This window comes from Mesoplodon mirus (assembly GCF_964341445.2).
Source record: "Mesoplodon mirus genome assembly, chromosome: 5".
In the NCBI taxonomy this organism is placed as follows: domain Eukaryota; kingdom Metazoa; phylum Chordata; class Mammalia; order Artiodactyla; family Ziphiidae; genus Mesoplodon; species Mesoplodon mirus.
In genome coordinates, this window is record NC_138980.1 from 12,983,530 (window position 1) to 13,008,916 (window position 25,387).

Sequence of the window (25,387 nt, forward strand, 5' to 3'; positions counted from 1 at the left end):
GATTATTGAAGCCCCTCATGCTGAGCTGGGAAATCAGCACTTCTTGGGAGGGGACGGCTGCCATCATTAGCATAGCAACTGGGGACTCTGTGCTGAAGTCTGGCTAATTAGCTGCAGGTAAATGGTTATATATGACAGGTAAGCAGGGTGCGGTGCCCCTGCCCACTAGGAAAACCTGGTCAGTTCTTCAGTGGCTGCTGGGTTATAAGTGACAGGCTGGGGTCTTTTTTCTCAACTGAACAGGCTCCTTATAAAGATGTGTCCTCAGAGAGGTAACTAACTACCTGGAACCGGGAAAAAAAAATGTTGTTGAAGTTGATACCAAGTTGACTCTGGCCTTTTAACTTCTGAAATTCCTAGGAGGTGGAAATTCAGAGGCACCAGACTGGCTGTCCCTGGGAGGGCTGCCAGCTCTGGGAAGCAGTCCCCGTCACCACACTCCAAGAAGCCTTCCTCTTCACTTCCCTTTGATGGTACCGCCATTCCTCCAACAGCAGGATGGAAACCTTAGGGATCGGCCTCTATGCTTTCCTTTCGGTTGCCTATTTTGTTGATTCTTTTCGAGGAATGGCTCTCAGGTGAGGTTGGTTCCTTCAATCCCCTTGCTCATGTATGTCGTGATAATAACCACATGGAACTCGCAACAACACTTTCACAGGTAAGAACTGCTCATCCTTACTTGGATGAGCAAATCCATCACCAATATCACCTCTTTCAAAAGAATATCCTTTTTCTTTCTTTCTTTTTTTTTGCGGTACGCAGGCCTCTCGCTGTTGTGGCCTCTTCCGTTGCGGAGCACAGGCTCCGGACGCTCAGGCTCAGCGGCCATGGCTCACGGGCCCAGCCGCTCCGCGGCATGTGGGGTCTTCCCGAACCCGTGTCCCCTGCATCGGCAGGCGGACTCTCAACCACTGCGCTACCAGGGAAGCCCAGAATATCCTTTTTCTTAAAAGAGAAACTGCTACTCCAGGCAGCCTGACCCCTGAAAACACCAATCCCTAATCCCTTGTAAGCCAGTGATCCTTCTTCCATGGTTTTTCTTCTTTGCCACTTCCTGAGAAATCATGGCAAAGGTAAGAACGTATCTTTGGGCTGGGCCCACAGCACCAGACGAGGAATCCTAGGGCTGGGGCTTGTGAGTTCCCTGCAGCTCTGTGCCTCTATTTCTCCAACTGTGAAAGAAAGGCATAGTTCTAGAAATTCTAAAAGTGCTGTCCAGCTCTGGGATTCTATGAAGATGATGTTCTTGCCTCCTGAGGGGTTGCTGTAGAGACAAGAGATGACACGGAGCTTGGTACAGAATGGAGAGGCACATGTGTGATCAGAAATTCTTCCAGCTGCCTTAGGAGGAACCAGAAAAAGATGAAAATAACCCTGAGATACATTTTCCCCCAAAGATTCTTATCTTCTTTCTTTCCTTGCTCCTTCACGGTATCTTTACCATCTCTGTTCCATGTTTACTTTTTGGTGATTGTTGTTCTTTCTTCTCCCTCCCTCTCTTCCTTATTCTAGGCTTTCTTCCTTTCTCTCCATCCTATCTTCCCTTTCTCCCACTCATCTAATGAAAAGACCCCTCCTCTTTTCCTCATGACATGGAATTAAAGGTGGTGAGTGGGTCAAGTCACTCTGAACAGTAGCATCTCTCCTGATCACAGCAGCAGTAAAGCGAGTCTCAAAGGTCTGCATTCCCAGGGCAGCAGCAGTGACCACCCATTGCTGATTGATGCCAGGTTTGCAGAAAGGAGAAGTGACAGGTAGGGGCAGAGAGCTGGGAGGGGGAAAAGAGGAACAAACAGTGGGTTGGTGCTATAGCTACGCCAGCCAGAGACCCAGAGACAATTCGTTTGGAAGCATTAATATTTTGATGTTCCAGTGTGGTTCTGGTTCAATTATTTTAGAAGACATGGTTGACTTCAGGTTTGGACTAATTCACCAGATGTCTTTCAAACAACCTCTGCTTTAGATCTCAGATCAAGAAAAAAAATAATTTGGAGGTTTAGGTCAAAGCCCAGTAAATTAGTGTAATCTATTCTTTTTTTTTTCCAGACTAAGATTTGGTTTTTGTTTGAGTCCCCACAGGTCTCTTTTATGGAAAGCCTTCACTGAGCTGAGCTTTCCAATAGCTAGACAACTCCTTTCAATGCCCATTAGAAGTAAAATAATCAATGAGGCCTGGAGATGAAGCAAACACAGTTTATCTTTTCATTTCATTGTATCACAGAATATTATTCCCAGGTCTTTGAAAAAAGTGTCAAAAAATAACATTCCCTCCCTAACTCAGTCTCAGACACTGGCTCACATCTGCTAGTGGAGGACCCCAGCACAGGCTGTTTCTCTCTCTTTGGTGGGAGTTTGAAATCCCACCCCGGTAGCCCTTGAAGTCAGCTCACCTCCATGCCGCGTGGCCCACCTGTGTGTGGATGGGCTCATCCCATGAAGGCCCTCTCAGGACCCCAGGGCAGGGTCCTTCTACTTTTTAAACCCAAGTAATTTGTCTTGCAAAGAGTGAAATAACTAGAGGCTAGAAACTGCGGGAAGAAGTCCAATGTGTTAGTTTTATCTTCACTCTTGCGTGTGTGCTTGTTGAGTGTGCGTGCATGCGTGTATGACTGTGTGTGCATATATACGCACACATCCTATTAAATATCATTTGGGGCTTCTTCAGGGCAATGAGGAGAGAGTGCTGGTTTAAAGCAGAAGCTGCCTTTGACCATATATTGAGAGTAAAAAGCGGATTGTGGAGAGACCAAGTTCCTTCTCTCATTTACTCTTTTATAGAATACTTACCAAGTACCCACTGTGTGCTAGATACAGTGATAGGCAATTATAGAGTCAACAAGACAGACAAAATCCCCGCTCTCAGGAAGCTTAAAATCTCCCGGGGGATGCGTGAGCAGAAAGTAAACAAATAAATGAGCAGAAGAATTTTGGGTAGTGATAAGTGCTATGAAGAAAATAAAGCTGGGTCACGTTACAGACAGTGACTGAGAAGGAAGGGATGTTACTGTAGGTAGGGTGGTCAGGAAAGGCTCTCTGAGGGAGGGATGTTTGAGCCAGGACCTGAATTTCAGGAAGGACCTGGCCATGCCAACATCTGGGGTCAGCGTGTACCGGCAGAAGGAACAGCAAGGCCAAGGCCATGAGTCGAGAAAGGGACGGGAGTGTTGGAGCATCAGGAAGAAGGCCCAGGAGGCTGCAGCGTGGTGAATGTGGGAAGCGTGGCCTGGGATGGCGCTAGCAAGAATGGTGGGGCCAGACTGTATAACGTGGGAGCTTGGGTTTATTCTTAGGACCGTGTGAAGTCACTGGGAGGTTTAACTGGGAGAATGAGGAGATCTGATTTGTCTTAAAACCATCATGGCGGGCTTCCCTGGTGGCGCAGTGGTTGAGAGTCCGCCTGCCGATGCAGGGGACACGGGTTCGTGCCCCAGTCCGGGAGGATCCCACATGCCGCGGAGCGGCTGGGCCCGTGAGCCATGGCCACTGAGCCTGCACGTCCGGAGCCTGTGCTTCGCGATGGGAAAAGCCACAACAGTGAGAGGCCCGCGTACCGCAAAAAAAAAAAAAAAAAAAAGACCAATCATGGCGGCTGCTGGATGGATGATGGATAATGAACGAACATGAGAAGCAGCAGGAAGATTTAGTGGGGAGGTCCTTGCAGTCATCTCATGGAGACAGGATGGTGCCATGTACCAGGGTGATGGCAGCAGGTGGTAGACAACTGATAATGCACGATGACAAACTCTGTGCAGTCGCCTCACCACTCCTATCAGTGACTCTCCACGTGGGGAAAAACTGGCAGTAGGGTACTCCCTGGGCAACTGGTCTTTCCCTGCTGCTGCTTTTCCGGCCTCATTAGGCCTAATGATCTCCCATCCTTCACTCTCACTTAAATAAAGGAAGTGCCATGCACAGGGCAAGAGGATCTGCAGAGAGCGCCATTAGCAGTGGAAACCATAACAATTATTTCCTAAGATAATTTTGTTCAGTGGCTGAGCCCTTGGGAGCTGGTAGTCGACAAAGCTCTGCTTTGTGTTGTAAAATGGAATGAAAGTCTCTTCAGGTCTTGGGTAGAAGCCTGACCCATGCACATCTCTTCCAGGGAAAAGAGGAGCTCTCTCTTGAGACCAGAAAACATTTACACTAATAATTTACTGTCTCTGACACAGAACTGCCACTACCATCTCTATGTACCAAAAACACCAATTATATGAGCCAAGGAGACAAAGTGTCTCCTGTTCCACCACCGCTGCCACTTTTCTGACCTCTGATATCTCCTCACAGTGTTGCTCAATAATTTGAGCTAATTTAAAAGTCAGTATCTTGCACTAAAGTGAAATTATATCTGTGCTTTCATTCCACAGCCTGGAAGGGATCTTCATTTATCTGTCTGGGATTCTCATATAGAGAGAAGGCTTTATGTGTTTGTGTGCGGTATGTTATGTGTATGTGCATGTGCTTTTGAAATAAAAGGGGGAATAGAGGAGGAGACGTGGAGACACAGGAAGGAGATGATTGGGGCCATGATATTAATAACACTGATGATTCAGGCTTTCTTTCTATATTGCTACCACTGATTTTCATTTTTTTTTAAATCATTAAAGTTAGGTCTCTCCGAGCATCTTGATCTATGGCTTAGAGTTTCCTAAATCCCAAATTCAATGAAATTGACACAGAGGGGATCAGTCCTCGGCTACCCTTTCACCCTCTTAGAAATGCAGTTTTCTCCCCTAGACAGAGCATTCTGACCTCCCAAAGTCAAGATGCTTTTCACTGGGAGAAAAGTTGGCATGACTCTGTGTATATTTCAATCAAAAGCTGACTCACTGATGAGAAATTTGAGTCCAGAGCCCTAGACACGCCAATGAGAGGCCAAACTATCAGTTCCATAGCTGAATACTCCACTTAGCCAACCACGGGGAGGATTTTTGGCTACACAACAGGCAGCACCAATCAAGACAAGTCCAGACTTCCAAGCAGGCTACATCACCATAAGCAGGGTGAGGAGAATTAGAGAAGGAATGATGGGAAGAAAGGAACATCGTGAATAAAACATTAAAATATTCTTCTAAACCATGAATCAAAAACTCAGGCCCAGCACACCACATTCAGGCAAGGAGCGTGAAATTTACTTAAACTTCTCCATTTCTATTTGGTTTGGACAGTACTGTGTTATCATAGTTTTGCTGTTGTTAATACTGTGTCAACACGTTCATTACAAGCTTCAGTCTCCAGGACTTTGTAAGTGGACTGCAAACCTTACAAATGGAAATTAATGCTCAAAATCCAGGATACTGAGCCCACAGGACAGCCAGAAGAAAGCCAAAGTTACAGACTTTTGTGTACGTGTGTGATTTGAAATTATGCTAGAATTTAGGACATCAAATTAAAATGCTCTTTGTCCCCTGGAGAGATTCCCAGATGTTGGCTGAAAATGAGAGATGATTAGGCCCTTTAGAAAGGTTTCTGTTGATGCTGAATGTGATTCAAGAACAAATATTTCAAGATTATGAGATGCGGGTACAGCAGCATCATTCAGGCAATTGAAGAATTCGTGTTTGGGGTCTGCCCACCTCAAAAGGCTGATATTTTTCTATATGCAATGTGGCATTTCCCTGACATTTTCAATTCCCCTGACAGTTTCTAACTCCAGATAAGGAGAATGAGGATCCCCAGGGTGTGGGTGAAGGCTGGCCTCTGGTTCTCATCTTCAGCAAAGGGCTCTGTTGCCAACGGACAGCACGGTCTCTATTTGAGCACCCTTGGTGATGTCCGCACAGCCCGGCCGAGGCTGGCCAACTCCACCGCATGCCACAGGGTGCTGAGAGCAGCACATGCTCTTCTGCAGAAAGGTTCCAACTCTGCAGGTGGGTCCCGGACAAGGAAGTGTGAGAAGGAGCCAGGTGGCGAGAAGCCCACACTCACACCCTCTGGGCTGAGATTAGACACGTCTGCGTTCTGGACTCAGCATCCCAGTAACCAGCATATGGCAGTGACACACACACGCAGTAGGTGTTCAACGGATGCTTGAATTGCCCCTGGTCACACAGGTCTCCACCTGGGAATTGGGCAAGAATGTCCCCAGTAGGGAATTGACCACATGCCAGGTATCGGCCTGGGTGTTTGTTTTATTTTTCCATTTTCCCAACTCCCTGTTTTCATATCCAGGACAGAGAATGCACAGATGTACCAAGGCTTTCGGCTTTGCAAGAACTTGAGTTCTTCTCGCCATCAGCTGTTCCATGAACCAGCTGAGCTAAGATTCAGGCGGTCTCCTGAAGCCCTTACACAGATAACCCTTTCTCCCTACATTTTTCCTTTTTCTGTAGCAATTCAATTGGCATCCGGGCTTCACCATCATCACTAGTGTCCAGTGTTTTTCACCAAACGTTGGTCTGACTTCCTGCAAGCGTGGCTTTTTCCACCCTGATCCATGGCCTGACTCTCAAACGTTAACCCTTTCCATACATCCTCAGAAAACCATCTTGGAATCCCCACCAAGTAGACCAGCAAAAACCCTTACCTTCAAACCAAAGAAAATACTAAATCCATGAAATCACTTAAGCCACCCTTCCAAAGAGAGGGAGACTCAAAATGTTTTATACAGCAACCTATAAGAAACTCATTTTGTGGGATGTTTCACATTCCAGCCCATGGTTTATTCCCCCATATATCCCTGCCAGTAATATCAACCAGATGTGGCAAAGAAGTCTGTGCAGAATTGTAAAAATTACAAGCATATTCTGTAATTCCAAAGCATTGTAAAGTCACAGCTTGGTTTTCTTTCTTTCTTAAAAAAATAAAAAATAAAAACTTTCCAAGCTGGCAGAATGTTCTCAAGTACAAGTACTGCCTGATCACTTTAGAAAATTCTGCTGCTGGCCCAAAGGGCTAAAGAATTTGAAGATGTGAAAACCTCACTCTACCTTTGATAAATTGTAGGGAACTCAGAAAAGTCTACTTGCAAACATGCATTTAAGTCTCTAAATTTTTCTCTTTTAATGTTTCAAGTCTTAATATCCTAGATCTCAGATATGAGCATATGTTCATATATGCTCAGATGAGCATAAAAGTACAAATACTGAACCTTGAAAGCTATAGAGGTCCATGATTTTTCTCTTATTCTCCCGTCTGCCCAACCTTCTTTTTCAAGATGTATTTCAGCCCAAGAAGCACATTATAAAGCAGAAAAATATACAGAACTGGGGGTCAGAAAGACCTGGGTTTATTCCTGGTGAGTTAGTTAAAACTCCTCGACCCTCAGTTTCATCTTCTGTGTAGTGGGCATAAACATACCTACCTTGAAGGAGGACCAAAGAAGATGGCAAATGCATAAGGTGTGCAGCACACAGTAGGTGCTCATGAAATGTTTGGTTCCTCCTCTGATCCCAAATCTATAACATAACAGGGGTTGTACTAGATCAGTGTTTCCCAAAATATGCCCCATGGGTGACATACACCACAATCACCTAGGGTGCCTACTTACAGAGTCAAATCCCTACGTCCATTCCAGATCTAATGAAACTAGAGTCCTTGGGGACATAGTCTGGGAATCAGCATTTTAATTAGAACCTCAAGGGATTCGTTTTTCTATATGCTGAGTCTGAGAACCACTGTAGTCTGGACCCTCGCTCTGCAAAGTGCGGTCCTGTAGAAATGCAGACTCTTAGGTCCCACCCCAGACCTGCAGAACCAGAGTCTACATTTTAACCAGATTCCCAGGTGTTCAGATGCACAGTAAAGGTTGAAAAACACTGGCCCAGATAACCTTTATTCCTAGCTCTGAAATTCTATAGTATGAGTCCATAAGGCAATTCAAAGTATTAGGCTTATAATCAACTCTGTGAATAAGGCAACAGGCTTCTGTGCTCAGCTGGATAAGGGCTCAGTGGAGGAGAGAAGAACAGAAACCTTCCCTGCCTGCCTTCTTTCTCCGCTCCAGCTTCAGATACTACAGAGAGTGCAACTCACACAAAACAGAAATCCCAAGAGTGACAGGGCACCCACTGTAATCCATTATCTGTCCACACACAGATTAAAGCTAAACCCATCTTCAAGCACGTGATGAAGCATGCAGGTGATGAAGCCTGCCATAAAGCAAACGGAAGGCTGGCCTCACCGCAGTGCTCGGTGATTGGGGAAATGTTGGAGAAGGAAATGGAGCTCCAGTTTGCAGGGACTTTTCCCATGAGCTTTAGGCAGCCGTGCCCCTGGAAAAAGCGACCCCACGTCTGCGATGGTGAGGCTGGTCTCACCATCCATCCCCTGGCCTCTGAAGGCTGCGCCAGCCCAGACCAGAGGCGGGGACAGGTCTCTGGGATCTGGCTCCAGGTAGGCAAGCAGGCAGGCAGTCTCTGAAGCCCCCATCGTCCTGATGGATTGGTTTTCCCATCGTCCTATGATCATTTCACCACATCAGATAACAGCTCTGCTGGAAAACTGAATAGCATGGTTTTTGTTTTCTCCACTGATTTTTCACTTTTATAGCATCGTTTCACATCCATACAGAGTTTTATGGAGACACATATTGTATGTAGTTATGTTTTAAAGGTTAGTGCAGAATTGGAAGACTAAGGTGGCTACAAAAGGAGCTCCGAGTAGCAGAAGGTACGACCTAGAGGTACAGGGTTCCAGTCATTCAACAGATCTGGTCTCATTTAGGGCCTCAAAGAGGTAAAGGAACTAGAGCACTAACTGAGCTTCTACAAGGGGGTGCTGGCCCTTTAGTTACTGACTTCTCATAAGTATGCAAATTGTGGTAAGGATGTGGGCTCTGTAGTCAGGCAAGCCTGGGTTTGAAGTTTAGCTCTGTCAGTGATTGGCTCTATGACCTTGGGCAAGCTGTCTAAATCTCTAGGACTCGGTGTGTTTATCTGTAAAATGGGGCTAATGTCTATCTAACCTCCTAAGCCTGAGATTGAGGAAGAGAATCTATCTAAAAAGCAGTTCACAGAGCACTTGACCCACAGTAAATATGCAATGCACACTTGGGAACTATTATGTGGTAATGTGTTCATTCGTACGCTGAAGCCCTTGCCCCCAGTCCTTCAGAATGTAACTGCATTTGGAGATTGGGTCTTTAAAGAGGTGACTAAGTTAAACGTGGCCATTAGGGTGGGGCCTAAGCCAACATGACTGGTGTCCTTACGAGAAGAGGACGGGACACCAGAGGTGAGCGTGAACAGAGGGACGACCATGTTAAGAGGCCACAAGAAGACCATCATCTGCAAGACAAGGAGACAGCCCTCAGGAAATCAGTCCTGCCAGAACCTTGATCTGAAACTTCTGGGCCGCAGACTGTGAGGAAACAAATTTCTGTTGTTTAAGCCATCTGGTCTGAGGTACTTCTTTTTTTTTTTTTTTTTTACATCTTTATTGGAGTATAATTGCTTTACAATGGTGTGTTAGTTTCTGCTTTATAACAAAGTGAATCGGTTATACATATACATATGTTCCCATAACTCTTCCCTCTTGTGTCTCCCTCCCTCCCACCCTCCCTATCCCACCCCGCTAGGTGGTCACAAAGCACCGAGCTGATCTCCCTGTGCTATGTGGCTGCTTCCCACTAGCTATCTATTTTACGTTTGGTAGTGTATACATGTCCATGCCACAATGCTCAACATCATTAATCATTAGAGAAATGCAAATCAAAACTATAATGAGATATCATCTCACACCAGTCAGAATGGCCATCATCAAAAAATCTAGAAACAATAAATGCTGGAGAGGGTGTGGAGAAAATGAGGTACTTCTTTATCACAGCCCTAGCAAACCACGACAGGAACTATGATGACTATCCCTATTGCATTGCTAACCAACCAGAGACTGAGAAAGTTGAGGTCACCTGCCCAGGGTCAGTCACCAGAGGGTAGGATCCAAACCCAGGTCTGGACAGTTCCAAAGCCCCTGATCTTTGCTCTAATATTGGGTTACCTCAAAGAAACATCAGATCACCTTGCTGAATGCAGCTTCTGGCTTGTTTGGGGATACAGAGCATGGATGCACATGGCTGGGTGACAAGGGCAGAAAATGGTAACTACGAAGGAGAGGTACAAGCTGGCAGAGATGAGAGTTCAGGGGACGGCCCACTCATTGCAAGTAAGTTCCTTGGAAACTGAGGTCTCACAACTCTTTGAGAGGGAAGCAGCCCCACCAGGACAGCAGCCCCAGTGACTTGGGGCTAAGTTGGCTGGTCACATTTCATGTTGCTTTCAGCTGCCTGGGGATTAACTTCCCAAGTCTCTTGCAACTCCACTGACCCAGGTGAGCGACAGCGGTTTAACCCCAGTGGCATGTCTTAAATCTGCCAAATACCTCGTAGGACTGTGTGAAGAATCATTGGGGGCCTCCGTCCTGCTGCTAGAACAACTGCTTCTTCAGCAACAGGCTTTAAACCACTACCAAATATGTAACGGACTCTTTGGACATGAATTCAGGAGACGTGGACCAGAAGGACCCCAGTGGTCTGCTCATCCTCACACGGCAAAGTCACATTTTTAAAAATAGCAGTTGTGAACCACTGTGTGCCTCTCATCCCCTTCAAAGCTCCCTAATCTGGTGCAAGGCAGACAGCTTTTAATTACTGTTTTCATCTTGTCTTTTGCTTCTTCTAAGGAATTTCTGGCAACATGAACCACTTAACTTCCAAATCACCAGAAATCCTTCTCTCCTTCCCCCATGTGTAGGTAAAAGAGAAAGCTTGAAGGAGAAGCCAAAAAAGGAGAAATTAATAACTTACAGACCATGTAACAGACCATGCTTCATCCCAGCATCTCAAGATGAGGCCCAGAGAGATGAAGTAACATGCCCAAGGTCACACAGCTTGTGGCTGGCAGAGCCAGTATGAGGATCAGGATCTTCCCACTCCCGGTGCAGTGCTCCCTCAACCCTCATTTATTTTGGAGCCTGAACTGTTTGAGAGGTGCTGAAATGTTTACACCAGAGATGCCAGAGCCCCAGCACATGCACCATTCCTATCAGTCAGCCAGCAAAAGTTAACCATAGCCATCTTTCACTGAGCACTTTACTATGGGCTATAGTCAATGCTAAAGGTTGTCCCTGGGCTATTTCCATTTACCTCACAACAACCTGGAGAAGTAGGTTCTATTATTGTCTACTTTACTGATGAAGAACCTGAGACCCAGAGAGGTTAAGTAATTTGCCCATGGTCTCACAGCAAGTAACTGGCAGCCCCTTAACCTTTTCACTTTACTGCCATCTCCTGTGCTCAGTCAAGAGTGACAGGAAACCTAGAAAGAGCAGAAGTACAGTCCTGACCCTTGAAAATCTTATAATATACATCAGGACAGGAGTGAGCTAATGTTTATTGAGTGCCCAAAGCAGGACAGAGACCTTGCTGGGTGTTTTACAGACCACAGTGGTATTACCTAAGCCTCAGGGCACTTCTGAGCTCTAGGATTCTATGGCTCATGCTCTATGCGCTAAAGGACAGAGTAAGAGGGTAGATACATCACTACTATGCACGTGCACCAATGAATCAGATGGTGCTGCATTTAAGGGGGGTGGGGCGGGGTAACCCGCCAAGGCCTGACAGAGGCACTTGGATGTATGACAGGTCCATCACCAATCCTTTTTAGCATGACTTCAGCTCTCCACAATAGTTAGCACAGCAGTGTGGCATGGTAGAAAACAGAGGTACTTTGCAGCAACACACATGCATTTCTTTCCCCATTCCGTTGTATCCTGGTTATACAACTATGGGTAAGTCAGATAACACTTCTAAGCTTTAGAAGTAGATTTTTTTTTAATAAATTTACTTATTTTATTTATTTATTTTTGGCTGTGTTGGGTCTTCGCTGCTGCGCAAGGGCTTTCTCTAGTTGCGGCAAGTAGAGGTAGAAGTAGATTTAATAATTCTCTTTGCAGGACTGGTGTGAAGGCTAAATCTGAGTACTGAGGCAGAGTGCCCAGTGCTGCTGCTTAGAAATATGGGACATACGGAGAGGAAATTTAAACTCTGGGCCTTAGTTTCCTCATCTGTAAAATGGGAGTATTGAGGCAGGGAGTTAATTGTAGTAGAAAAAAGCACAGGCTTTGGAGTCAGATTACCCACATTTGATTGCTGGTTTTGTCACTGAGTAACTGTAAGATGCTGGGCAAGTTCTTTGACCTCTTTGAGCCTCAGTTTCACATCTACAAATAGTACTCATAGTCCCTACCCCATAGCATCATTAGGAGTATCAAACAAGTTATATGTAAAGTGCTCAGACGAGCACCCGACACTCAATGTGTTTGCTATTGTTGTTATCTTGAAGTGTTATTGTGAGGATCCAAACCATTCAATGAAAGCACAGGGAACTGAACAGACTAGATGCTCAACAAACTTGTAGATGTCTGCTGTGTTCAAGTCTAGTATGTCTCCCCCTGTCCTCTGATACCAGAATTACTCTTCCCTTTGGGAAACCCATTCCCAGGCCCTGCACACCCTCATCTGCAAACAACTGTGATGGACGCATGGCCCAAACTTGGTCAGTCAGAGGACACCATCTCACCAGCAACAGCATCTGCTCAGAGCTGGACGTGCGACCAAGGTAAGCAATCGACCCTCAGTTCTTTTCTGCAGGACTGTGGTCGAGGACACCCTCTCCACCCTGGTTGCTAGGTTACTGCCCTCAGAGTCTTCTGCTTTTGCCTGCCATCCTGTGCACTCTTCCTAGGGCTGGGGGGAGTGAGATGAAGTCCTGAGGACACCACCATGCTCCTGGATCCAGCTGTTCCTAAAGCCAACCATAACTACCACTGGCCTTCCCATGCACATTAATTAACATATTTCCCCTCTGAGTTAAACTAATTTGTCACATTTCTGCCACTTACTAATTAGTGATATTATAATCATATATATATATATATATATATATAATAGGTTCTCAATAAATATTGTTTCCCTTTCCCATCACTACATGTCTTATTATACGACCATAGCCTTTCCAAAAGGTATTTTTCAGATAATCATTGAATATTAAGCAGTCTTTGCCTCTAGATCTAATAAGAAAAGGTGCGTCAGAATTGCTGTTTAAACCACATGGCTGACTGTGGAGGAGACAGCCACCCAGCAGCCCCATTTAGCATTCCCTGGAAAATGGCTCACTGCGTCTATTGAGATGCAGTGTTCTTTTAAAACACAGCCAGTGGCATATGTATACACACTCATGATTGCACATTTATTGATTTCTAATCTGCACCCTGCTTACTTCCAAAAAGGCCCTGGAGTGGCTGACAAAGTAAGACAAAGACACAATAGGGTCATTAAGAAAAATCAAAGATCAAGCCCAGAGAGAAAAAGGGATTGCTGATTATAGCCCAAACCTGGGTTAACAGAGCTGCTTCAATGAAAAAGAATATGTATTTAGCTCTCAGCTCTTTGGCAGCCATTCAGAATGTGTCATGATGGGGCACATAGAGAGCTGGGCAAACTTCATATCTGCAGTTTAACACCCAGCACAGAGGCCAGGCTGGAACAAGCACCTGGAAAAAGCTTATTGAATGAACGAATGAATGAACAAACGAATGAGTGAATGAAGGAATGGTGGATAAAAGATTCAAAGTTCCCTCAGAACATGGTTCATACCCTGAGGCCTGTATCATTCATTTATTCATCCACCCATTCCCGAGTGCCTATGGGTCACATTGGGCCTGGCTGGGGACCTGGAGAGGGACAGAAACCAAAATGAGCCGAAAGTCCTCCCTGCCTTCCCAGCTGCAGCTCTCTGGCCTGAGGGCAAAAGCTCCATGTAACAGATCTCAGGGCCCACGGCAGCTCCTGGTTTCTTCATGTCTCCCAGTGAAAGGAGATTAGAAACAAGTTGTGAAGATGGGAATTGTAGGAGTAACAATAGCCATCTTGGTAACTGCACTCACACAGCACTTTAAACCCTAGAAAATGCATGCCCACCAGAATCTCATTGGATACGTACAGCTCCTTGGTGAGGTGAGTAGAAGGGAAGATGAGGCATCTCCCATTTACTGATGAAGACATGTAGGCACAGAAGGGAAAGTGGCTCTCTCGACCTCTTTCAGTTAGAAAGTGGCCTTTAGGACACTGGACTTTCCCATGCCCCTGTGCTACCCCCAGCCTGGCAGAGGCCTGTTATCACGGCCTGAAACTCCTCCTCTGCCTGGATCAAGACCAGTCCCGCCTAAAATGGGCCTCACCTGATGGCCGTGGGGAGCAAGAATCAGCCCCCCTGACCTCCTGCAGCAACTGGAACTCTCAGACCTACCCGCTCAAAGCTGCCCAGCAGCCCCAGTCCCATAAGCACCTTTTACTTGCCTCGAAAGTGATGCTGAGATTCCAGATGAACAGCATACAGTCTGCGTTATTTAGTTAAAAGCAGGTTGAAAAGCACAAGGTAATGCTGGGTGGAGAGATGGCTATTAGGTGAGCATTTAAGGGAAGAACTGTAAAGGGAAGAGGAAGTTAAAAACTAGAGTGGTTTCCCCGTCTGCCCACTTGCTGTTGCTCATTCGGGCCAGCAACAGCACCTCATGCACCCTCACATCCATCAAGGTGGATTCAGAGCCGAAGAGCGGAAAGGCAGGCATGCTCTTTCCCTCATTTAGCACAGTCAGCCGGGTGGACTGAGCAAGAGAAAGGGAGTACCAGCGAGAGGAGACCGTGACAAAGTACAGGTGTCCCGCAGAGAAGGCAAGCAAGGCCGCGGTACCCTTGAAACCCCAGCCAACCCCAGCCCATTCTTGTTGCAGCCAAGTGCCCTTGAAAGTACATTTATGTAAATTGTCTCTGTGTGTGTGTACAGAGAGAGATACAGATTCCTAATTCAGAACTCATTCTTAAGTGCACATGCAGACATGCGTTTCATATTTCCCAATTTATCTACATGCATCGGCGGATTGCATACGGAGGTACTAAACACAGCCACTGGAAATGAGAAGGGTGGCTACCACTCTGTAGCCTCCCCGGTAAGGTCAGAGTCCTCCCAGCCAGGCCGAACATCTCACTGCCTGACTGCTAAGCAGTCGGACACTTGTTGCTCCAGCCAGAAAGTCAAGCCTTGGGCAACCAATTCACCCCATAATGTACACTAGTTACTGCCGGTAGGACTTTCAGGTTCAAAGTCATGGAGTTGTTCACCGTCAGTAATTAGCACTCGCCTAATAACCCCAATCTACGAATCACAATCTCCATCGCGACGTGCATCTCCAGCTCTTCAGTATCCAAACTCTCACGCTGAATAAATACACAGAGAATCTGCAAGTCTCCCCCCACCCCCCATTATACCCTGGACCATTCTGAAGATAAAGCAAAATTCAAAGCGTTTCTTTCTTTTCCCACAAAATCACAGATCTCCAGACCCAGGGTTCCCGGACTGGCAGCGGTAGGAAGCAGGCAAAGGGCAGGAATCCTTCTAGCCAGCAAGGAGGTGAGGTTGAAATGCTTAACCCAAACCACTGCCCTCCTCCGAGACCACTGGCAGTCTTGTGTGAATCAATTCACCTCCAAGCCTACCCTCAGGGCATTTCCCTGAGGTTAATTCAGACCCAAGTTAAAAGGAAGAGTTTCCTCCCTCCTTGCAAAGGAGAGATGCACTACCACAGGTCCACAGCCCTCACAGGCCACTTAAGCAGATGATCTGGGAAGGACGGATGCACGAAAGGCAGTCTGGAGGGGAGTGTGAGGACCCAGCACGCTGAAGCCTGGCCCCAAGCGCCCACGTGCGCGGACTCACTGCCCAGGTCCACACGGCTCAGGGCTCCCCACGCTAAGGCAACCGCATCCTCGGCATCAGCAAAGCCGGACAAGACACCAGGTAGGGAACAAAACTCCATTCTACTCACAGTCTGGTGAGCTTCGGGTTGCTCTGGAAAAGCAGTTCCGGGAGGACCTGGAGTTTATTCTTGTTCAGGCGCCTGAAGGGGGAAAAAAGAATGAAAAGATGTCAAGGGGACATGAAACGGGATCAAGAGTATTTACACACACCCCTTTGGTCAATCGATCAACAGGTATTAAGAGACTTCTAGATCTTTCAACGTGGGATGCTCAGCACGTGTAAGGCATACTCTGAACTTGCAGAGCTGGGAGTCAAGTTGGGGATAAAAAGGCAAAGGTCAGTCGGAAGCAAGAACACAACATGCTTGCTGCCACACCCCCCTTCACGAGCCTCGGAGGGGCATCACTAGCGGATCATGATATTCTTTCCCACGAACCTCAGACAGGCTTTTGAACTTTTCTCAACATGTGCCTGTGGTAGCTAGCTATTGCCAAGTGATGGAATGGGCATGTGAAATGGGTCCCTAAAAATAAACAAAATACCAGAGAGAATATTCCAGATCCTAAGTGGTGAGGAGAGGTGGGACAGATAGCAGTCATTCTAGGAACAGAGAAGAGGGTGAGACAGATCACCAGGGGTTAAAGGGCCAAATGGAATCCCTGCCAGCCTGGCTTTTCAGACCAGAGCTGGGCTGCATTATGACTGCCGTGGACCCTGGGCATTTTTGCCTTTGTGGGCCCCTTCCCCTATTTAAAAAAAATTAAATATTGTATTTTATAACTGTGTTGGTATAAAAACAAATATATTAATATTATATAACATTTACTTTGACCTGAACACTCATTCCTTTCCTCTAATTTTAAAAGAAATTAAACCATTTTCATGGGTCCCTAAAAAGTACTGTCAGCCCTGGGTGCTGTCCCCACCGTGCCTAATGGCAAAGTCGGCCCTGGGTCAGGGATCACGGTCTAGGTGTATAGACCCAGAGGTTAAAACTCAGCCCAGGAGGGGTGTCCCACGTTGGGTGGTGGCAACAGAGCCAGACTCTCTCCTGAGAACGGCCCATGCTGGTGCCCACAGAAAAGAAAGCCATCTGAGTTTCCAAGGGACCGTAAGTCGCCGTGGTCTCCATGAAGCCTGCTCTCCTGGGAGTGTGAGGCCAAGAGGGAGAGCCTGCCCCCTGCTCATTCCCAGGCCTCTCTGTCCAAGCATCTTTACGCAGCCTAATCAGGGAAGCCCAAACCAGTGTCCCCAAATCTCCTGTCCCCAGAATCCTCAGAATCTCACTCTCCAGAATCTCCTCGTGCAAAAGAGCAGTTTACAGCCTGGCTGAACTTCTCAGCTTAAACTGTGCATATTTGGCTACGTGGAAAAAATGTATCATCCCATCTTAGAGCTAAGCAAACTGAAGAGAAGAAAAGGTGAGCTTCTTCCCGGCTTCTGTCCCCAAAGCCCACACGTCCTCCACCACATCATGCAGACATGATCCCCTGGGGGGTGGGGGGATTGCTATTTTCCCCTTTTCGTTCCAGGTTAAAGGACAAAAACTTCAGAGGACAGGGGACTAGAAGGAAGTTTGAAAGGGCAGAGCGTGTGACAGGAGCATTCACCACCTCCAGTCAGAAGTGTGCAGCTCAGCCCTGAAGGGGTCCACGTGGTGTGGGGCAGGGGTGGACCGGCGGAGCTGTTGGTGACACTCCTGACTGGAAGGAAGCCTGAGAAAAGGCTGGCAAGTTGGACAAGATAAGCTCAAATTCCCTGCCCCACCAAAACGGCGACCTGACTCCCTGTGTTCTTTTTTGTTTTGTTTTCGTTTGTTTAACTGTGGTTAAAACGAAAGCCCTAACATAAAATTGACGACCTTCACCATTTTTAAGTGTCCAGGTCTGTAGTGTTCAGTATATTCTCACTGCTGTGCAACAGATGTCCAGAGCTGTTTCATCTTGCAAATCTGAAATGGTGTACCCATTAAACACCACCACCCCAGGGCCCCTCCCCTCATCCCTGGCAGCCACCATTCTATTTTCTGTCTGTATGGATTTGACCAGTGCTCTTTTGATCACTCCCAGTATCTGCTCTTTGTGTGTTCCTGTCACCGAAGTGGGAAGAAAGGGGGGAGCCCAGAGGAGAGGAGGGGGAGTCTAGCTCCTTGTCTAGAGCAGCTCTCACAGAGCCAGTGATAAGTTCCTTTCTAACACGGGGAAGCACTGGTCCCAGAGAAGGCGTGGTGCTATGACTTTGGGGTTGGTCACGCTGGGTTCAGGTCTGGCTCTATCATGCTCTCGCCATGGAACCTCGGGGAAGTCACCTAGCTCCTTGAGCCTCCGTTTTCCGTCTGCCTAATAACCCTACTCAGTGAGTTACAGTAAGTTTTAATGACACACTGTATGCATAAGTGTCTAGCACTGCAATGAGAGCATGGCAATAATAACTGAAATAAGTTGCGGCACAAATGAGTGTCAGGCGCTACGCCACGTGCTAGAGGGGTAGGATCTCAGGCAGCGCAGCTCAGAGGCTGGTGTCATAATTACCCGCATCTCACAGATAAAGCCAGCGAAGCCTGGAGCGGTTGAGCCCATTCTGCAAGGCCACTATGACAGGAAGTGGCGGAGGCAGGATGTAGACCCAGGGGGTCTGCCTCCAGAGCCTGGTTCTGAACCACTGTGTTCCTCGAAGGCTTTCAATCTGTGACAGCTGCCTTCCCCTTCTCTTCTCCCCTCCCTAGTCTTCTTTTTGCCTCTGCTTCCTTTCATCCAGGGTTGCCACCTCCACTGCCCCAGCCCAGACAACCATCCACCCTGAGTACATTTCCCTCCCTGAAAAGGATGCTCTTGGAGTCCCCAAGAGTAGAAGTGGGTCTCTAGGTGGGTCTGTCCGGAACCACTCTCTATTGCCACAGCTGCACAAAACCTGGTGAGAGTTACACTCAGATAACCAACGCTCCAGTTTAGGCAAACGTCCTGAAATTGGCCCACCGCTGCCCGCAGTGGGGAGGGTATTGAGTGTCCTAAAAGCTCAAAACCAGAGTTGAAGCTAAAAATAAAACCAGCTTGGCTCCGAGGCTCCAGGAAGGGAAGGAATCGTTTTCAGTTCTTTGCCGGTATTTGTGGCTGGACAAAAATAAAAACACAACCAAATTTAGTCAGTTGTGTGCTGCCTGCTGCTTCATAAACCCTGAATGAGGATTCCAGGGTGGCTGAGCTGGGCTCTTCTCCCAAAAGCCTCAGGGTCTTTCCACTTCGGCTTGGGCGGGCTGCATGCTGGTTCTCTGTATCAAGAGGAGCTCGACAGGACATTTCATTTCTAGTTCATTCCATTCCAGGATTTATTTGTGTTTATTTAGTGAACCAAGTCGGCCTGAAAGGTCTTCCTCGAAGAGCTAAGAAACGCTCCAAGCTGCATAAGGTGAACTTCTCACGTGGCTGCTCTAAGAGCAGCTCCTGAACAGGAAAATGAACAGAGTGAAACGTGCTATTCTCCTGACAGAGGAACGGGTAAGCGCTGGGCCGCACACAGCGCTGTTGGTCAAGGCATCCTCCGTACTCATGCCATCTGCTGCTCTTTCACCCTGGAATCAGAGGCGGAAATCTGCCATAGCTCAAGCTGGAAATAAATCCATGATGCCTGGATGAAGAAAAGGATGGAATGGGACCCGTATGAGGGCAGACCTGAGGAGGTCGGCAGAAAGGCTATAGGCTGGGTCAATGATGGGATAAAGCCCACCTGGGTGTCCTCTCTCCCTCTAGGATCAACACTCCTTCTCAGCCTTCCTGCTGGAACAATGGGGAGCATCCAGGTCAAAAAAACCCACTGGCTGCTAGTTGCAAGGTCATTCTGCTTTTTGGCCTGAACTGTGAAGCTCCAAGAAAGAGAGCCTTGTCTCTGCAGTACCACTGATGACCGCAAGACCTAATTAGAGGTTTTTGCCACTTTATTGAATTCCTTCATTTATCTATCCATTATCCATTCATAAATCCACCCTCTACCCATCTGTCCATCCGTCCGTCCGTCCGTCCATCCGTCCGTCCGTCCATCCATCCGTCCATCCATCCATCCATCCATCCACTATTCTATCCAACCATTCACCTATCCATCCATCTACCCATTTGTCCATTTATCCATCCATCCATCCATCTTCCTAGTCATTTTTCAATATGAACATACAAAGACGAATAAGATAGAGTCCCTTCCTGCACCTGCATGAATAAGATGTAGATGAAGAAGGTCAGATGCTAGTGAAGGAGACAGACACGAAAACAAAAATCTGCAGTATGATCTTGTAAGCAAAGCTATTGTGGGGGCACAGAGGAGAGGCAGCTAACCCAGACCTGGGAAAGGAAGGCTTCCCAAACAAAGTGGTTTGGAGGGTTTTTGCTTTTGTTTTTTAAAGCATAATTTTGACTCTTCGGGAGATAGGGACAAAGGGTTCTAGACTTTGAGAGGTGTATGTGCATGGTCATGGAGGACCAGGAGACTGAGGAGAACTTGGGGTACAGGGGGCTGCATTGCTGGGACTTGGGGGTGACGAGGAACACAAGCGATGAAGCTCTAGAGGTAGGCAGGGGTCATATCAATGAGGGCCCTTGCGGGTCATGATCAAGGATTTGGGCTTGACTGTTTACTGAGAGTCAGAGGGAGCCACAGAAAGAGTCTGAGCAAGGAAATGATAATCCGTTTTGGATTTTAACAAGTTCTCTTGAGTAGTGGTAAGGCTTGTTTGGAAGAGGGTGAAATCAAAAGCAAGGTGAGCAGTTAAGAGGGTTCCTGAGTAATCAGTGTGGCTGTGTGAGGACCCAGTTAAGGGTAAGAGTCATATTGGAGTGGAGGACATAGACGTGAGGTCTAATCAACAGGGTTTTGTGATTAAATGCATATGAAGGCCCCAGGGGCTCCAGCTTGGGTAACTGATCAGTCAAAATGACCAATCAGTGCTGAAAGAAATAAAGACTAGAGGACCATTATGCAGATGGAGGTGTGTTTAGATTCAGGATTTCTAAACTACTGGGGTCCCTCAAATATATTTTGACAACTAGTAGCAGTAGCTGGTAATACCCTAAGACCATGAGTCAGGCACTGTACAAGGTGCTTCACATGTGCCAGCTCATTTAATTCCCCACAGAAGTGCTTGAGGCTAGTACCCTTGGTCAACCTATAATAAGCAAACAGAGGCCTAAGAAGGTTAAGGCACTTGCCCAAAGCCAAAATGATGGTGGTGGGATTTGAACCCAGACACCTAATGCCAAACCTGGACTCTTAACTACCATGGAAAATGATGGTATTTAATTTAGCCCTCATTACAGACTGTTGTGATTTATTACCTCACACGTGGGTCTCGTCTTTCTGTTAAGTTCTGAAGGTCCTTGAGAGTGGGAAATAGGTCTAATATCTACTCAGTGACCCATTGTGAGCTGACACAGCTTTAGGCATGCAAGGGGGCCTTCAGTAAGGGCCTGTTGAATTTCATGAGTAAATCATAAGGTGGGAATGGCCAATTAGGGGAGCCTGAAAAAGCAATAGCCTTCCTCCGCTGGGTGAGGGGAGCCATCCTGTTTGCAGGTGAACAGAACTCCCAGAGGGCCCAGTTGCTTGAATCTATCCACATGCTCCAGAATCTTCTTGAAGCCTCGGCTTCCAGACTCACCTGCCTCACTACTGACCTACTGGGCAGCAAGGCAAGAAAGGATGGAGCCAGTTCGTCCCCTCAGTCGGTGCAGGATGGGTGAGAGGCCTCCAGGCCGGAAGGAGGCATGCTTAGTCAGCAAGAGGCCCCAGCACCCACTCAAAGTGCTTCCCCTTTCTCAGGGAGGTGTGGAATGTTCAGCTGCCCAGCGAAGGCCTGAGGGAGGGAGGAAGTCAAAATGTGCTAATTCCCAAAGGTCACCAGGGCTGTTTGCTTTAGGAATGAAATCAAGTGAATCCCCTTCTCCAGGCACTTTCCTAGGCAGCCTGGACACCTTCCAGGTCTACTGGTATTTTCAGAAACACCACCAAGGACCAAAGCGGCTTTGCTATTCAGAGCTATTCAGACATAGCACTTCTGGACCAAGCCACAATTTATTTTGATGGTCTGGAAGCAAGTTGACCTGAATCTTGTCTTGCATGGAATTCAGCATTTGCTCAATGACCTTTAGGTTGGCTTATGTCAGTTTTGAAAATCTGTTATTTGTAGTTTGTAACTTCAGAATGTCCTAATAGCAATTAAAACCCTTTACTTTTGACATTTCTGTAAGAGAAATAACTTTGTTGTCATAGTCTAAAACTCTTGTCCTAAGCAGTTTTTTTCCTCACTGAAGTTTTTAAGAGAACCCTTTAAAAAAATAAAGTTTACTTTAGGAACACAATTATTATGTAATAGCAAAACATGAACCTCCTGAGATACCTGAATAGTTTAACATCTGCTATGGGCTTTGCAGTATTTCTCAAAGGCTCGATAAATGGTAGCTGTTACAGCCACTGTTATTATCATTATCATCATCCCTAGATGCCCCAGGAGGTCAGGAATAGGGGAGATGTATTTCTTCTTCAGAGATGACTGTATCGGTCAGCAAGGCTATTAGCAGTAACAAAGAAACTCCGAAATCTCACTGGGTTAACACAGTGGACAGACTCCACACCCACAGAAAGGCTTGTCTCTATCTCTAAGATGCCATAGAGCAGGGGTCCCCAATCCCCGGGCCGTGGACCAGTACCGGTCCACAGCCTGTGAGGAACCGGGCCACGCAGCAGGAGGTGAGTGGCAGGTGAGCCAGGAAAGCTTCATCTGCTGCTCCCCTTTGCTCCCCATCATTTGCATTAGCGTCTGAACCATCCTCCCCCTCCCCCACATCCGTGGAAAAACTGTCTTCCACGAAACCGGTCCCTGGTGCCAACAAGGTTGGGGACCGCTGCCCTAGAGAACATGTGGCCCCCAAGGTCAGTGTGTTGGGGATGAGAGGGAGGGAGGAGCCACACCAGCTCTTAATTTCCTTGACCTCACAATGACTCACATCATATCTACTCTCAGTCTACTGGCCAGAACTAGTCACATGGCCAAACCTAACTGCAAAGGAAGCTGGGAAATCTACAGGGACACTTGAATATTTGGCGAGAACTATCATAATACCCAACTCGCTTTAGAATCAAAGCAATAATAAGGATCTCTTTGATCTTGTTCTTCCTTCCTTCCTTTTCTATCAATGCAAGGCACTTACAGTGGGCTAACTGCTGTGGGCAGTGCTTTATATGCATTATCTCATCTCATCCTTAAAGCAACATTGCTAATGTCATTATGTTACACAAGGAAACTGAGGCTCAGAGAGGTTACGAAACCTGTCTAAAGGCACGCAGTTGATAAATAAGGTTTGGACAGAAGTCTCTTTGACAACGAAACCTGAACTTTGAACCGCTTTACTATTCTGCTTCCTTAACTCTTTGGTGCTTGGTTGACCAGGAGGCCTCCCAACAATCCTAAGAGGGAGGCCAGTAATAAGAGTATTTATTCATTTTATAGCTGGAGAAACTGAGTCAAAGCAGAGTAGGAAACTGACCCTGTGCTTCCTTGGCCTTACTGTTCAAAGCCTGTTGAATGATACTGCCCCTCTGGTTTCTGAAGAAGGCTCTGAGGGTCCCAGGAAATCACTGCCCCCAGGCCAGGGGGCAGGAATCCGGAGCCATCTCTTAAGAGCATTTATCCTTCTTCCCCTCTCAGACCTAAAAGGTCTGTTTATTCAGATGTTCCCCAAGGGCATTCTCAGCCCCTGCCTGCCCTGGTAGGTGACTCTGTCCCGAGATATCTGTCCAGTTCTAGAGAGCTCTGGGGTTTGCCCAGGATCTTGCTGGGCTCCAACTCAACACTCCAGCATGAAAAGAAAACAGGCACAAAGACCCTGAAACAACCCTTTTTGAACTTTCCAGCACCTCACATTGGGCCAATTTTCCTACAATTACACGGTTGTTAGGGATAAAACAGAGCACATTGGTGGCCTGAGCCTGCCTTGCCTTTGACCCCTGTCCCAGCTGCTGCCATGTGCCCAAATACCCCTGTCTCCAGAAGACCCTGATTTCAGGAGGAGAAAAGAGGGTGGGGGCAAGAAGGGCAGGAGTCCTGGCTCTGCAGAGAAGCTTGTTCCATGGTGACCAACCCATAAAGCCTAAGTCATGTTTGCCTAGAACAACACAAGGAACCCCAAAGGTCTGTGAACAAAAAGGCTGCTTCATCTAGGACTAAAGTCATGAGCAGGGGTTTCTGGGGATCCCCCAGTAGATTGGACATGGAACTACATTAGTACCCAGATGGCAGAGAGTCCAGGAAAAGATGTCTGGAGTGGGAAAAAATGCATACTTACGCATGCATATGAACACACACACACAGACACACACACAACATACACTGCAGACGTAACGCACATGCGATTAACAAAATCACGTATATCCCTTAGGGCTGGCCAGATCCATTCCAGACAGCCAGACTGCTTGGCAGTGGCCAAAACTCAGATCCCCACAGCGATCGCTTCAACCCTATTTCATAATGGGGCCAATAGGGCAGGTGACTCCCCAGACTCAAAAATCATGCCTTTATTCCTTCAGGGATACTCCAGTCCTGCATCTTCCCCTGCCTCAGGGTTTCTGCACATGCTCCTCCCTTCTCTGGGAACTCTCTTTACCCTGCTACCAAGGTGGTAGCTGCAGAGGTGTGAAGATGAAAATATTTTGAAGGTGGAGCAGACAGGATTTGCTGATGGATTGGAGGTAAAGCTTGAGAGAGGAGAATGAAGGATGATGCTGAGGTTTTGGCGTGTGCCTCTGAAAGTGTGGATCTGTTGTTACCTGAGCTGGAGGAAGACTGTGGGCAGGGCATGTCTGGCGAGGGGCCAGATTGGACATGTTAAATTTGATATGCCCATAAATATCCATGTGGAGGTACCCAATAGATGATTGGTTATGCAAATCTGGGCTTCAGGGATAAGACCAAAATGGAGATGTAGATGGTATTTAAATACAGGAACCACAGCCACCATGAGAAATGAAGAAAAGAAGGGAAGAGGATTTAGGACTGAGTCCTGGGCTGCACCATCCATTAGAGACCAGAGGGAGGAGGAAATGGTAGAGTGTGGTAGGAGGAGAAGCAAGAGAAGAAGGTGGAATTGTGGAAGCCAAGTGAAAATGGGACTCCAAGGAGGGAGAAAGGGAGGGAGGGACTGGTTGGTCAAATGCAGCCAAGAGGTAGAGAAAGATGAGGACAACACTGAACTGAGCAACACGGTGACTTAGAAAGAACAGCTTGGTACAGAGTCAGGCATCAACTATTAACTGGAGTGGTTCAAGAAAGAGTGGGAGGACCAAAGTCAAGGGGAAATAATAATTTGGAGGGATTTTGCTATAAAGGGGAATAGAAAATGGGTTGATAGTCAGCAGGGGAAATGGGGTGAAGAAAGGTTTTGTTTTTATTTTTTAGGATGGGGCAAATTGCAACATGCTCCTATGCTGATGAGACTGATCTGGTAAATCAATGATGCAGGGGATGAGGGGGAAATTTTTAGAGTGAGGCTCCTGAATAGGTGACAGAGGAGCTTCCAGTGCACAAGTGATGGCAGTGGCCTTTGACAGGGCCAAAAACAGGTCATCTGTGGCAAGAACAGGGAAGGCGGAGGTTAGGGGAC

At 47.1% G+C, this 25,387-nt stretch overlaps 1 protein-coding gene across 1 annotated transcript in view; it reads right to left on the reverse strand.

The window, feature by feature from the left end:
* The window catches only part of SLIT3 (slit guidance ligand 3), a 616,238-nt gene that overhangs the window by 495,506 nt on the left and 95,345 nt on the right, over nucleotides 1-25,387 (reverse strand). The window contains exon 4 of the mRNA XM_082622425.1: nucleotides 15,817-15,888. Coding sequence (XP_082478551.1) covers nucleotides 15,817-15,888 — 72 coding nt within the window. The remainder of the gene's footprint in view (nucleotides 1-15,816; nucleotides 15,889-25,387) is intronic.